The sequence below is a fragment of the Rhea americana genome, unplaced genomic scaffold (genome assembly GCF_003343005.1).
Source record: "Rhea americana isolate MKP2758 unplaced genomic scaffold, rheAme1 scaffold_79, whole genome shotgun sequence".
Taxonomy (NCBI): domain Eukaryota; kingdom Metazoa; phylum Chordata; class Aves; order Rheiformes; family Rheidae; genus Rhea; species Rhea americana.
The window spans coordinates 2,335,943-2,350,589 of NW_028186967.1; the positions used below are offsets into that span (position 1 = coordinate 2,335,943).

At 34.3% G+C, this 14,647-nt stretch overlaps 1 protein-coding gene and 1 long non-coding RNA gene across 5 annotated transcripts in view; one reads left to right on the forward strand and one right to left on the reverse strand.

Moving 5' to 3' along the window:
• The window catches only part of IGF1 (insulin like growth factor 1), a 73,264-nt gene that overhangs the window by 47,375 nt on the left and 11,242 nt on the right, over nt 1-14,647 (reverse strand). Inside the window, exon 1 of one of the 2 annotated variants that reach the window (XM_085322581.1) lies at nt 3,744-3,979. The exons of the other annotated variant lie outside the window; for it this stretch is intronic. Coding sequence (XP_085178707.1) covers nt 3,744-3,806 — 63 coding nt within the window. The 5' untranslated portion in view covers nt 3,807-3,979. Of the gene's footprint in view, nt 1-3,743; nt 3,980-14,647 lie in introns of those variants that run through there. 2 annotated transcript variants of the gene reach the window in all.
• The window catches only part of LOC146585631 (uncharacterized), a 93,803-nt gene that overhangs the window by 20,869 nt on the left and 58,287 nt on the right, over nt 1-14,647 (forward strand). The window lies entirely within an intron of this gene.

A 14,647-nucleotide genomic window follows, 5' to 3' on the forward strand; every position in this document is an offset into this window, starting at 1 on the left:
ATTAGGGGACCAAATTCATTGACTCAGGAATTTTCTTCCAGTCCTCATCTCCTAGGAAGATAACAATTGGAAGAATTCARTAAACTAAGAGGAGGTCTAGTAAGAGTGTGAAGGACTTGCATTTGTTTAATGGAAGCATGACTCACTGATCTCTACTATATCCACTGTGTTTAGGCTTGTTTATGAGGATATACACAGAGGTGATGATTGTTTTCTTTCTTATATTGGATATACAAACTAATTTTTTCCTGGACGTACGGCTAAAGAAAGGCCAGTCCTTGGAGGGTATAAATTTGAACCATTACATTTGTCCACTTCCTTTTATGTCTATTTATATCAATCAACAATCTGACCAATATGTCAAAGAAGATAGTATTTTTGTTGAATACTGTTATTAGCATAGTAGGAAAACATTTATGTTGGGTAGCAGGGCTGTGTTGGATGAGGCATGCACTGAATTAATATTTTGAGTTGATTTAGTAAAACAGAACAAAAATGTTAGTTTTGAAAGATATTATAATTGGATTCTGTTTCAAGGTAAACGTTAGTACTCCAGTCAGGTGAAAAGTTACAAATCCTTCTTATATGCACAATTAACCTTGGCTTAGAGCTGTTTTATATAGACAAGTGCAAATAATCAGAGTAAAATGATTACTCTTCCTTCAAGTTTCTTTCAAGGTTCCAGAGACCATTCCCTCATATTTTTCGTTATACTTCTGGAAAAAAATGATGAATTTATTTGTTATCTGCTCATATTGGACCTGAGCCACTGGGCTATTAAGCCTTCTCTACTTTAAGTCAATAATTTTTAAGAAGGCTTATTTTCTTCCCAAAGGACCTTAGCACCTTGCTGGATAAGTCTCCTATTTCAACTTAAGTCAGAGTTGAATAGGAGAAAAATCTATAAATAGGTCAGAATGTATCGCACTTTTTTTCCTGATATTTTGACTGTGAAAATAATGAACAAATCTGAATCCCATGACATATCATAAAGAGAAAGAATAATTATCTCCCCATTCACAAGAGTCTTTATCCAACTTTACAATGGAAAGGCCAACAAGCATTAATGCATGGACATGACTTCAATGGCAGATGGAGGAAGATCAGATTATAAATGAATGATAATAACATAAGGCATTATTTCCTGTAATGATTCCATATTTTAACAACATCAATTTCTTTTTTTCCCTTGCCATATTTTTAAATTTCTAAGATGAATGTAATGCACCTGCAGCTTAAGATGGTTACCGGTTCCTAGTTCTGAAGAGGTAAAGCAGAGCTGTTTAACACACAGCCTCAGAAGGCTAAAAGACATTATAAATGTAAGAACATTATGTATTTAACAGTTTGTTCTTGTATAACTTTTGAGCCAGAAATAAACATAAATCTTAGACATTTAACAATTTTGTATTTTTTTAGACTTTTCAGCTGGGTTACATTTTAAGATAAATATCAGCACTGAACTAGGACAAGACAGATTCTCCACTGTTTTTCCTTTAGTGGAGGCCAAAAAAGCTGCACAGTATAAACCACAGAGAATTTCTGCACTTTATCCCCAAATTTAAAAACAGTTAAGAACTTGCAAACAAGCAAAAACTTTGGGGAAAAGAAAAAAGACTCACATGTTACTAGGGACCAATCAATTATTTTTTTTAAATGAAGTGCTGTTTCATCAAAACTAATTCCAAAACATGAGTTAAGATTTTAACTTTACTTCATCATTTTAATTAAATGTAACATTAGATTCAATATGTTTGTGATAAGATCAAAGTTCCCATTTAAGTCTGAGGGGAATATTCTTAAGCAAATACAAAGTTGTAACCCAGTATGGCTTCATGTTCTTTACAAACAGACAGGGTGCTTATAGTATCCCCACTTTGACTAGAAAGTTGAGASTTTTTTTAAAAAAATGCATTGGCATGTGGGTGGGGTTTACTGAAGCATCTAATTACGTTTGGAAATTGAATACAGGTTCAGGATGAGCCTGGTTAAGCACTTCTTTTAGTTGCATAGAATGACTGACCATATTTTCACAGCTGGAATTTCCTCTTTTTTTCAGTAAAATAACCGGCTTTTGCTGCATTCCTCTTTTAATAGTCCAGAAGAGTGGCACCACAAAGGAATGTCATATATGAACACTCTTTATTTCTTTTACATCTTAAGTTTTCTTTATAAGTACTTTTATTCTAACAAACTCAGTTGGCACAAGTTGTACATAAAATTCTTTACATGCTTGGTCACTGTTTAGTAACATTTAGTAGCATTTATGGTAATTAAAAATACAAATATTTTCATGGAAAATACATGCTATAGAGAAGAGTTTGGTTCAAACCTACATTTTGATATATAGCTGTTGGAGCAAATTACCAAGCCATAGTAGAGTTAGAAGTAGGTAATTACTATGTAATAGAAGTATTCTCTAGTAATTGTTATGTAAATAAAGCATACATACTTTAGAATGAATCAAACTTTAAATACTGTAAACTTTGATTAAAGAAGCTGGGATATATCCTAACCTGTGTAAATCAATATATTCCATTTGATTCCAAGGAAGCTGGTCATTATGCACCAAATGAGGAGCTATCACATTATTTTTATGTCTCTTAATGCATTGCTCAACGCTTAAAGAAAAAGCATCTTCACCGTTCAAGAATATTAGAGGYGATGCCCACTTGTAAATTAAGGGAATGGTTTCATCCATTGCAATTGCAGACATGTTCTCTTGAATCACATTAAGGAATGAGATGCATGTGATTAAGTGTCAGACTCTATAAAAAAAAATAATTAGGCCCTAAACAATTTAAACAGGAGAATTCTGTCAACTGCATAAGAGTGTGCTTGCAAACCACTAAAAAAAGAGAGAGGGAGAAAGAGAGGGAGAGGGAGGTCTTGAAGGATACAATTTTGCTGATAGTGGAAACTTGACCTAGGGCCAATTGACAGAAACACAGGTCAATGCACCTACTGAAGCCAAATTTATCTAAAGAGAATTTATATTAGTAAGTAGAAATTATAGTATCATAACATGAAACTTTGCATGAAAACTTTCATGAAACAGCCCTCCCTACAAGGGAAAACTTGGAGAAAAAGATATAGGATAATTTCCATTTTCTTTATGTACAATTGCTTAAGTCATACAAATATGCAAGCTCAGCAAGAGTTGCAGCTGGGTTCTAATGCAGAAAATAAACTGAACTTCACATTTACTTTTAATACATGAAAGCAAAAAATAAGTGAACACAAAAACGTTGCCAGAAAATTGCTGCAATGACAGCATGCCTTAAAAGTTTTAATGTGAAAGTATGAACATTTTATCTATAACTGTGTATATAAAACTGCAGAAACTTAACATGTGTATAAAGCCTACATTCCTGAAAAAACCTGCACCTGCAGAAAACAGCTAAAAGTTCTTGTTTTCAGAGGCATTAATTAACAATATAGACAATGATGTAATTGGACCCTTTAATAATGACATAACTGAAATATTGTAAAGTTCTCTGAATAGAAGTGAAATCTAAGACATGTATCTGCAATAGTTTACCCTTACAGTTATCTATGTAATTGCAACTATTACATACAGCCATTTTCCAGATCACATAAAATTGCATGTTCAGCAATTTATAAATAATTCTCAGTTCTAAAATAATGTTATTGAAAAGTGCACAATACTCTTCAAACCAGAAGCAGACAACACACAGTAAGATAAAACTCAAAAATGATTTGAAATAGTAATAAAGATTTACCTTCAAGAAATCACAAAAGCAGCACTTAACTAATTGTGTTGAAAGACTGTTGATTTTTTCCATTGCTTCTTAAAAGTGCAAAGTCTGGAAATGAATTTGTTAGCAGTAATGATGAGAAAAAAGAAATCCAGAGAGATGTGAGATGTTGAGAGCAATGTCACATTTCAATATTGAGGACTTTATTCCATTGCGCAGGCTCTATCTGCTCTGATTTTAGCAGTGACAGTGAGATTTAGCAAACAGAAGAGGGATTTAGAGAAAATCCTCACATTTATCTACATTACACAGACACTGTAGACAGGAAACAGCTGGGGGAGCATTTGCCTTCTCTCTCTCTCCCTCTTCTGGCAAAGTTACCGAGTAAGGACTTTTTTGGGCATGGTGACAAATAACATCATACCTTTGCATTTTAAAACTAGAGCACAGAAGCATATTTTTTTCCCTTTAAAAGAATGTGCATTAGTGACTGAGGGGTTAGCAGACAAAAAAAGCTTATGCTGCCATGAAAAATAAGAAAATGTATTCTGGTTAACTTTCATATGACTCTGTGTGTATTTGTATTTATGTGTGTGTGTGTGTGTGTTTGAATTTAAAATGCATGCAAAAATATGTATATGAAGGTATTGTTTGCGTATCTGTGTACCTGCATATACATGTACATGTATTCTATTTATGCATAGAGATGCAGGCATTTTATTTATGTAATATAGAGAGACAGGCAGACAGTTATCTACTTTTAAATGCACGTTTACATTATTGATCTTGGCACACCTATATGCAGAGTAACAATTAAAAGCTCTATCCTTCTCTGCTATTAACCCTGAAATACCAGTTTTTAATTTGCTAAAAATAAAAGGGCTGCTGAACATTACTTGTAAACAGGGCAAAATAGCTCTGTGATCCTTTAGCAACCACACGGGAGAAGTCATATCATTTCTTAGAATCTATAGTGCTATGAATATAGTAATACAAGTAGCCTAGTTTAAGGGACTGTTCCACGACTTTAATCTTAAATGCTCTGTTGTAATTATAAAGTGATTTTCCCCTTTGTATTAATAATCTTCCTAATTATTCTCGATAACAATTTAAACAACACTAAGAGAAAGAGGATTCAACTTTGCTTATTCTGTAATACCTAACTTTTGCCTTTTTATTTTTCCTCAATTATGAGCATATTATAAATAACACCAGCTGGCCAGCAACATGCTCTCACGGGTTATGATGTCATTCAAATCCCTCAACTGTGTTAGTGGCTTGCAATGTGCTCCAAGCCAGCTGTTTTTCTATTTATAATGTATGCTTGCATTTCAATACTTAGCCATTGAGAATAAAGTTGTGATGCTGTTTTATAGATACAGTTTGTACTTGTTACCCTTTCGTTTTGAAAGGTGGCAAAGTAGATGATTAAACCAGATTGCAACTCTAGAGACCAAATACATGTCACAAACAGTGCATGATTTCTATAAAAACTGTTTCAGAACATTGCATTTTGTCCTTGTCCCTTTCCATACAACTGATAGTTACATGTTGAGGTGCTAGTTGTACTTTGGTTATTGAAAATTACAATTGAGATCATATTGGCTCAGATCCATTCTCAGTTTTCAGGTCCACCTTGAACTGTATGGTGCTTGCCAGGCAGAAAGGACACATTTAATCTGAATGGCTAATACTCCGTTCTGTGTAGTTTTAAATGGTGTATGGTTAGCTAAGCTGATTACTCTTTGGAAAGGATTTCTTTCTCCTAATGTAGTATGATGGCAGAATCACTGGAGGGTCGAAGTAAGGTTGTTTAATTCAGGTATTACCAATATTTAAAATATATTTTAATACACATTTTCAGTACAGGAACTGTATTTTAGTATCCTGGCATATTTTATTCTTCTCTTTGAATTTCTGAGATCCATGAATAGTGATATGATTCTGCACATAGCATGACAGACCTTGCTATAACTCAAAGTGCATTTATCACTTATTGGAACAGCCTACTAGATGAATTTTGGAAGAGAAATGATGAAATCTCTGATTGCTTGTATTTTTGATTCTTACAGGACTAGAGATAGTAAATGTATTTCCTCTTCCTTTTTCTCCTAGGGTAATAGCAGTAATCCATTCATTCCTCACTTCTCTACTGCCTCAGCTTCAAACCCTGCCTTACTCCCTCACTACTTGCTTTCTCCTAGGTTTTATGAGACCTCTACTGATCGTAAAAGTAGTGTGCATGAGCAAGAGTAGCAAGAGTAGCATAAAGAATGTAACTTCTGGCATTCATGGTAGCCAAAGAATCATGGTATCTTACATAAATACTAATCCTGTTTCTTACCACGTAGCCATTCTGAACTCTATGTCCTTTTTCCACCCATCAAGTCTAAGTTTCTGATGCACTTCACCATTTTCTATTAGTTCTTGGTTGAAAGTGATATTGTGAAAAGGGAGTAAAATAGGATAAACTTAAGAGAGGTTTTTTATAGTAACCTGTTTCAACTTACCCTTAGATAGTGGAATGCCTTTCCTCACTAAAAAGTTAGTCCCTTTTTCTAGAAAATTAAGTATTTCACAGGACATATTTATCATGGAATCACTGCTTTCCTTCTCTTTTGATGATCAGAGCCATCTCTTAACCTTCATTGTATTATAGTAGTCTGCTAACTAGTGGACGTGTCATTTCCTCCTTGCTAATTATACCCTTTTGTTGCTAATTGTACTTTTTGACAATCATACTTTTACTTTACAAATCATGTAGAAAAAAKGATTGTTACTTGTGCCTCATTGAATAAAATACACTTGTAAGCTATAGAGTTTTTGGTAGTCATAAAAATACTCATAAAAGATGTCCAGGTCACAAGTATCTATTCAATTGGAGTGTGCATAGTTATTCTAATTTAAAAGATGATAGCATGAATATCCTCGACATGCTGTATCACTGACATGCTATAATGCTCATTTGTCAGTTTTTCCAATGAGAACTCCATTTTAGACAACAGGGACTCTTACCCAAACTATTATTAATTAATGTATATCATCCCTCTTTAAATCCCTCCTAGGAAGGTAGCAACCTTACCACAATGCCCCCCAAAGGTCTGAGGTATAATAAGGCAATAAGTATATTGTCCTCTTGAATTCTCCTATATTGAATCACAGTTACCTATACCTAGTTATTTGTTGTCTCTAACTATTTTTTCTTTTCTCATATTGGGATTGCAGATTTTCTGGAAGCAAGAATAGAACCAGTGTAATAGATGTCACCTCTTTAGGGCTGAGAACATGGTGGAAGGTAGGATGAAAGAAGATAGAAGTGGCAGGTGAACAGATGTTCTTCATTATATCAACATAGCAGAGACAAGCAGAGACTTTTGTTATGTTGTTTTAAAGAAATTCACCCTGCGCAGAACCTACACAGAAGCAGAGAGATTCATGGRTTGTGAAAAGGTGATAGACATATCTTGAGTACCTTTGGTAATGCTCCCATCCCACCCACGCCACTGCCAGTAGCCGCTAAAAAAGGCAGAAGAGCCTTCTGTAGGAACGATGCCTTACCAGTCGCCACTTAGTTTGCTGACTGGTGACTGAATTTGGTTGACTGGGCCAATGGGAACTGTATTTTTTGTGACATTTTTATTTCTTTTTTGATTTCCTTTTTTTTTTTTTTCCCGGTCATGAAATTAGATATTAAAGGCAGTGTTCATTCRCCTAAACGTAGGTACCTAGTGTCATTTTAGTACTGTAGGATGTGCTGCATGACCTCTAGCTTCCATTCCAGAAAGATACTGATTTCCCATAATTCTCGTGTCATATCTGCTAACCGCATATAGATTTCTTGCCTACTTTAGGGCATCTCAAATGGCCTTGAGCATCAGTGTTTAGGTAACTGAAACCCATCATAAGGCCTTCTTATGGCATTATGGTCTGGGATTCCTGTAAGAGCAGTCTTTGGCATAAGCGTTACCTTTGGCTTCTTTGGAAAYGGGGATACTATTTCTTCTGTCACTTACTATTTTTATGACCCATTTGTAAAGAGGTTTAAACTGGGGGACATCACCACATTTGCATGGAATTTCAGCATGATCTGAGTGCATATTTTCCTTAGTCTCCTTTGCTTAGGCTCCAGCTTAAGCTGTTTGGGATTGGAGATATCTCTTTTTATTTGCTTCATAAATCATCTTGCTTACTTCTAGATAAGATAATACATTATTTACAATGTTGTTATTATTTTATGAAATGCACAAGTGATTGTTTAGCTCATACGGTCTCTAGTGAATTATTTGTAAAATATTGCATGTTTACTATTGGAGAAGTTTAGCTTTCTTTCCTAGGGAACAACTTTGGAGAAAGGGGTGAAAGGGAATGATATTTTATCAAAATGGAATGTTGTGTGGAAGTTAGTGAAAGGTCAGGTATATAGTGGAAAATTCCCTTCATCAAGTTAAAAGAAGTTAGGAAATTAAGAAAGAACTAATCTTATTCATTCATTTGAACTAAGGAACTGTTTAAAAAAGAAAATCCAGGACACCTTTTCTCATGGTGGTGTAAGTAGCATCATCACTGCATGAAAAACCAGGAATAAGTGTGATTGGGAGGGTGACAGCATACGATTTGAACTATCATTGCACTGGTAGAATTGAATGGAGACCAAAGTAGTTTTGCTATAAGACAAACCAAGGAAAGTTCAAGTTTCATGATTAAATGATGTTCAAGTAAATCAAAACCTCTCATATTCACTGACCAAAAAAACCTCCAGTTGTTTCAAGAGGAGAATGGATCTGTGAGAATCTTAATCCAGAATCTCTGGTTATGGGAAACAGTGGTAGAAACAACGGAGGTCAAGAACAGGCCAGAATTAATCCACATACTTGTGAGCTGGAAGTAGTGAGAGTAATATCTCTGTTCTGTGGAGTGAGAATAATAGCTCTACTGAGATCACCAGAAGGCAAAGAATTTCTCTATTGCTGGCAGCTAGGATACAGAGAAAGTGTGTGATTAAAATATTGGGAAGATTAAAATTGAATGTTTGACAGTAAAATTTTATTTTCTGATATAAGTTAGAGTAGCTACTGTTTTGAATATCCTTGTATCAGTATTATTTATCTTCTGAAAATTTAAAAACAATGGCTCCTTAAAATAGTACAAAGCAAAATATTGATTTATTTTCTTGCCCAAATAAAAGATACCCAACTATTAGATACATTGTTTTTACAATGAAAATACTTAATTAAAAATATAAGGTATGATATGTTATGGAATTACATGTTATGAAGAGTCATGAGATAGTGTCTAATTATGACTGGCAAAGCAAAAATACAAAATAAGAAAAAATAAGATAAAATAAATAAAATTAAAAAGCCCAAACAGAAAGTGTTTCAACATTTTTGAAAGCATATATTTTAGAGTTTTCTAATTTTGTGGGAAATTTTGAAATAGTTTGTTCTGATTGAGAATAATCAGAATACCAGAATTTTCCATTAAACTGGAAATTCCCAGTTTCAGTCATCTGTAATTTTGGCCTCTCTTTCCCAGTGTTAAGCACTGAATAGATTATCTTTGGTCCAAAAAGTGATTTTCTTTCTTACTCCTAAAATAAGCAAAAAATCAGAATTAACAAAGAGAGTAAACTCAGAAATATGACTGCAAATGCTTTATGCTTGCATGCACAGGAAGAAGACAAAGCATGCTGGCTATGCTAAGCTGGGGTTATGTATATCTGTAGAGCTTYCTGGTAGAGGAAGAATGATTGTTACTCTTACTTAAGTGTCTATATGACAGAGAGAAAGTATTCATGCCCTCAGACATGAATTTACCTTTACCTCAACACTTAAATAAAAGGAAGAGACATATTTCTTTTTCCAGAGTCATCTGAAGGGTTCATCTGTGACCAACCCTTTTTTTATAATGCAATCTAGCAGACATATTTGATGGCATTTTGCTTTTATTTTTTCTAAAGCATAGATTCTAATGCACATATATGATTTTTTTCTAATTTGCTGACTCAGAAAGGAATATTAAAGAGAAAGAACTAAATACCCTAAATTTTATCACAAACAGGTTGTATATTTCCATGTAGAACAGACAGTGTGAGATGGCAAAAATACCTATTTGTTTTATCTTGGCCTGAAGAACTCTTCCATAAATTTTAATAAGGAAAATAGTCTTAAAGTCTATACTTTTTCTAGAAGAAACTACTACTTAGAGATGAAATAAGAAGTCTCTAAACAAAAGAGCTTCTGCACAGTTCATTTTTAAGTTATTTAATTTATGTTCAATCTGCTTCCTACTGCATTGCTTACAACTTTTTCTTCTGGATTCATTTCTGTTTGCTCTTATGATTTAATACACAAGTGGCTTATCTCATAAAATTTATAAAGTATTCTGTGGAATGAAGCCAGTAAGTTGTGTACCTTCACAGACTAAGCCCTCTTACTACATTTTCATTTCTCTTTTCTTCAGTGAGCATGTACAGATCTAGATACATTGTTCACCTCTAATTTGAACTATTAGCTGGGATGATCCTCCAGTTTACTTTCATCAAAAGCTTAAGAGCTAATTAGAAAGTAATGCAAACTCACAAATAACCTCACCTAGTTATAGCTTTTAGATTTGGATCAACTGTGCATTCATTAAGAAACTACTTAGTAATTAAAGTACTGAAATAATGAAAAGGGCCAAAATTCTGATGACTGTACAAAAAGAACCCACACAATGACAAATTGCCACAAATAAAGCTATATTGTTTCTGATCGATGAATGCTTCTCTGTGCTAAAGACTCAACCAGTGCAACTGAAAGCTTGTGTTCCTAAGATATAACAGCCATCTTTTCAACTGGCATCTTAAACAATATTGTCTGACTAAATGGCAAAATCATCTTTCCTTTCTATCTTTTAATCCTAAAGTACAAAGCTTGTTGGACTTGTAACAGAATTAAGCTCTGCATTTAGCAGCACAAAAGGAACAAATATGCTTAAACTAATGCATGGATTTTGTGATTCTACAAGACCTTTTTAGTGAGCACGTTGTATTTTTCACTCTCGTTTACATCAGGTTTGTCTTTCTTATGTTATTTTGTTATTGGATATGTTTTTAGGTTATTGGAAAAATAGTGGCTGCTTAGGCCATTGAGACTGATTTTGTCAATCTGTATTTTCAGATTTCAGGGCATCCCACATAGTGATGTGAGTGCATTAAAATAAATGGAAATGCATCTTTAATCTCTGATCTCTAAAGATCTCTTTAGATCTTCTTAGATAGTAGTAGCTGCATTGAACTTTGCTGTTATTATAATTCCTACCTGTTAATTACTTTATTTCCTGAGCCTCTTGAACCATTTCTCCAATCGGTTGCACACGTTCCCATTTGTAGAATAGGAGTAGTGATAGTTCCAAGCTGCTTTGTAATGTACTTGGAAGCTTGTAGAGGGAAAGCTCTGCAAGCAATGTTCTATATTTCTTGGAAAACATCATGGTAGCTAGAACAACACCTCTATATGTTTAGATGAAGTAACAAGTTACTGTCTGGCCCTGTGAATATTGTATCTTTGTCATCTTTCAAAAGTGGTAAGCATGGCTGGGAGAATTCCCAGCGGATGCTTCCTTGTACTTCCTTTTTCTTATTTTTGTTATGCACTATTCACAAGTATTCTTGTCAAAGACGAAGTTTGCAAAGATGTTTGTAAAATGATTGGTCTTTATACAATGTTATTATTAGATTTAGAAAAAAGTGTTCATGTTTCATTACTCTGCTCTTTAAGAAAGCTATGCCATTGGTCCAATTACTGAGTTATTTAAATAAGTCAGGAGGCTTCAGTCAGGAGTCAGGAGTATATAAGCTGAAACGATGGAATCTAAGAGTACAGGGAATTGCATCCTATGAAATGGAGGACACCAATGATTTGTACTTGCTATGTATTGGTGTTAAGGGAAGAGAAAAAGTAACAAATAAGCCTTAGTCTAAATACGTACACTCTGCTGATTTGTAGAGTAGGGTCCTGATTCTACAATCACACTCATTAGCATGAAACTTTTCCAGTCTCTGAACCTGCCATTTGTTCTGAATTGTCGATAACTGGTGTTTTGAGCCATGCTTCTGTACAGCATAAAATTTGCTGGCAAATAGGCTACATTATGGATTGCTTCAGAGCACCAGCTGCCCTGGTTGAGTTCTCTTAATGCTAGTAGAGGTTGCCATTCAAGACTGGTAAGAATTGTTTGAACTTTTTTTACTCTTTGCTTAATATTTTTAACTTCTTTTCATTGTGTTATGTAGAATATTGATTGCATCTTTTCTAAAATAAAATAAAATCATGGATCTCAAAGGTTGCATCACATGCATAAATGTAAGAGAAAGTAAGAAAATATACTTTATAATACTTAAAGAAGGGCAAAGTCTGAAGTATTATCTTTCATTATCATTTGTTAGAAGTTTGAACAGTGGAGAGAAATAAGACTCATAAACCAGGTGATTTCATTTTTTAGAATTTTAAGTTTTCTCAATTTAAGAGAAGGAGGACACAAATTTACTACAAATTTTGTAGTAACCTGTAATCCTGTAAACAGGATTCTCCTTTTCATACATCTACTTTTACMACTATCACATCTTTAGTTTGCTAAACCATAGGTTTTCTTGCTTGGCTTTTTATTACATRTGATATTTTCTAGATCAAAGATTATACCTGCTTCTTCAAAGAGGTTAAACAGGTTGCTGTTTAAGACCTTTGWTTTTATGAGCAGTAGCATCATCATTACAGTGAGCAACTGAACATCAGTGCAATATTCAGAGGCTTCTGACCATCAGTTACAAAACACTTCCTTAAGGCTTGAAAAGCATAGCAGGCAGTGTGGTAGGTTTCATCAGTGGACCAAAAAACTTTTGATCTAAAAGGTTTCCCTTTCGTTACAAAGACATCTTTTTTTATTCTTGTGTCAACTGACAAAAAGAAAGCATATACACAAGCATGGWATCTATCTATATTTTGCAAAGTTTTTTTTTTTTTATACTCCTCTGTCTTTTAAAGACTGATTCAGCTTTCTACCAAGCCAGTAAAACAGATATTCTTACGATGTTCATAGACATTTCGAATGTCAAGCCCCACTGAGTGATGGTGACAAACATTGCTGAAGATCTCTTGTTCCAAAATTGTGAATCCTTTAATACTATCTGTGCTTCTCTTTACATGTTGAGTTGTCAGAYTGTGTTTCTATAATAACTAATAACAGATCTATATGCTGCTGGTTCCTCAGAAATAAAAGTCTCAGCCAGATCAGCTGTGAACACAARAACACATTTCATCTGAACTAAACAGAGCAGAATTCAGAGTTGATGTATTTTTTYGCTGGTTGCAGAAGGAGAAATGATATTCTGTCCTTCACAACATTAGAGCTGGTATAAAGACTGTAGGTACAAAATTAACTTGTCAAAACTTAAGCAAATTTTAGCAGGCACACTGAGTTTTGTTTGAAGCTTTGTGTCATGTATGCTTGAAGTTTTTTTGTGTAGTGTTAGAAGCCCTAAAACTGAATATACTTATCATTTAACCATGAGTTAGTTAGATTAGGACATATAGACTTAAAATCAATTGCAATTTTTATTTAAAAATTATCTTTAAATCTTTTTATAGAAAATTATAGTGCTCTGATAGGCTTTCTGGATTCCTACCCTTTTTCTTGTAATCTTTCCTGACTATTTTTATCACTTTCTGCTATTTTTATTCTGTAAAAGTATATTATTTACATGACACTAAAAGTGTGCTAGGTGCTTTCCTGCCTACATTTTGTTGTGATAGGTATRTTTGAGTCTAGTCATATTGAAATAAAAGTCAATATTTCTTCCATTTGAAAAATATGTAATATTGCTACTACATACAAATAACAAGTCCTCTTCTATAAGTTAAGGAGATTTTATGGTTGAAAAATCAAGCACATGATATGAAAAAGTTGCACCTGAACTCTTTAGTCAGCCTGCATTGCACATTCAATTTCTTTTCTGAATGAGGAAGGATTTGGGATTGGAGGGGAATACTATGTAGTCGTGTAATTACAGGTTAATAAAAAGATGGAATCAAGGCTACTTGAGCAGCCATATGTCTAACGTTTCCCAGACCACTTTCCAGTTTTGCAAAAACATTGATCTTAGTAGCAAATGTCATTTCTTGAGCTTTAAGCATGAGACTTGCTTCTTTCGCTCATGCTTCACTCTCCTCATCACATAATTTGTATCTCAGTTCCATTTAGTACAATAATTAATACTTTTCCATGGCTGCACACGTCATCTAGTGCCTGAAGACAGGAAAACCAGCCTGTGCTATTGTAGTCAACACTGTACTTAGCAATGATGCTCTGTTTTTGGAGGCAGTATCTATTCTTACTTCATTAAGCAGGTAACCTGGGCACCACCTTTCTTTGGAGAATAAAGCGAGAAGTGTGCCGGCCTAGGTCTTGACTCAGGAGACAAGATGTGAACAGGATGTGCGCCTCGATTTGGGAACTTGGAAGTGCTTCTATTTCACACTCCCYGTGTAGTCAGAGGAATTTCACTGACTAAATATCCCCTGGGAAACAGCTTCCTATATTTTCACATAGCTTAGCCTTCTTTAGCTTAGCCCATTGCATGACCTTGTATGTATAGAGATCTGCCRTGTGATCCAGATGCACTGTATACCAGCAACTTGTCAGGCCGTGTGATGTCTGGATTTTCATTGTTGTCAGCTGAGTTGAGAAGTCTGGAGCAATCTTGATTCCAGATACATGGAATTTTTTTCAGAGCTYAGTAGCCATGTGGCCTCTGGCTGTTCTAATATTATGTTTGCTAAACTAACCAAGCTATTCTTAGCATTTAGTTGGGAAGCTCTATCAAGAAGATCTATCTACTAAAAGCAGTAGTTTATCTAGTACTGTTATTCTCCATAAAGGTGTGAGGAGAT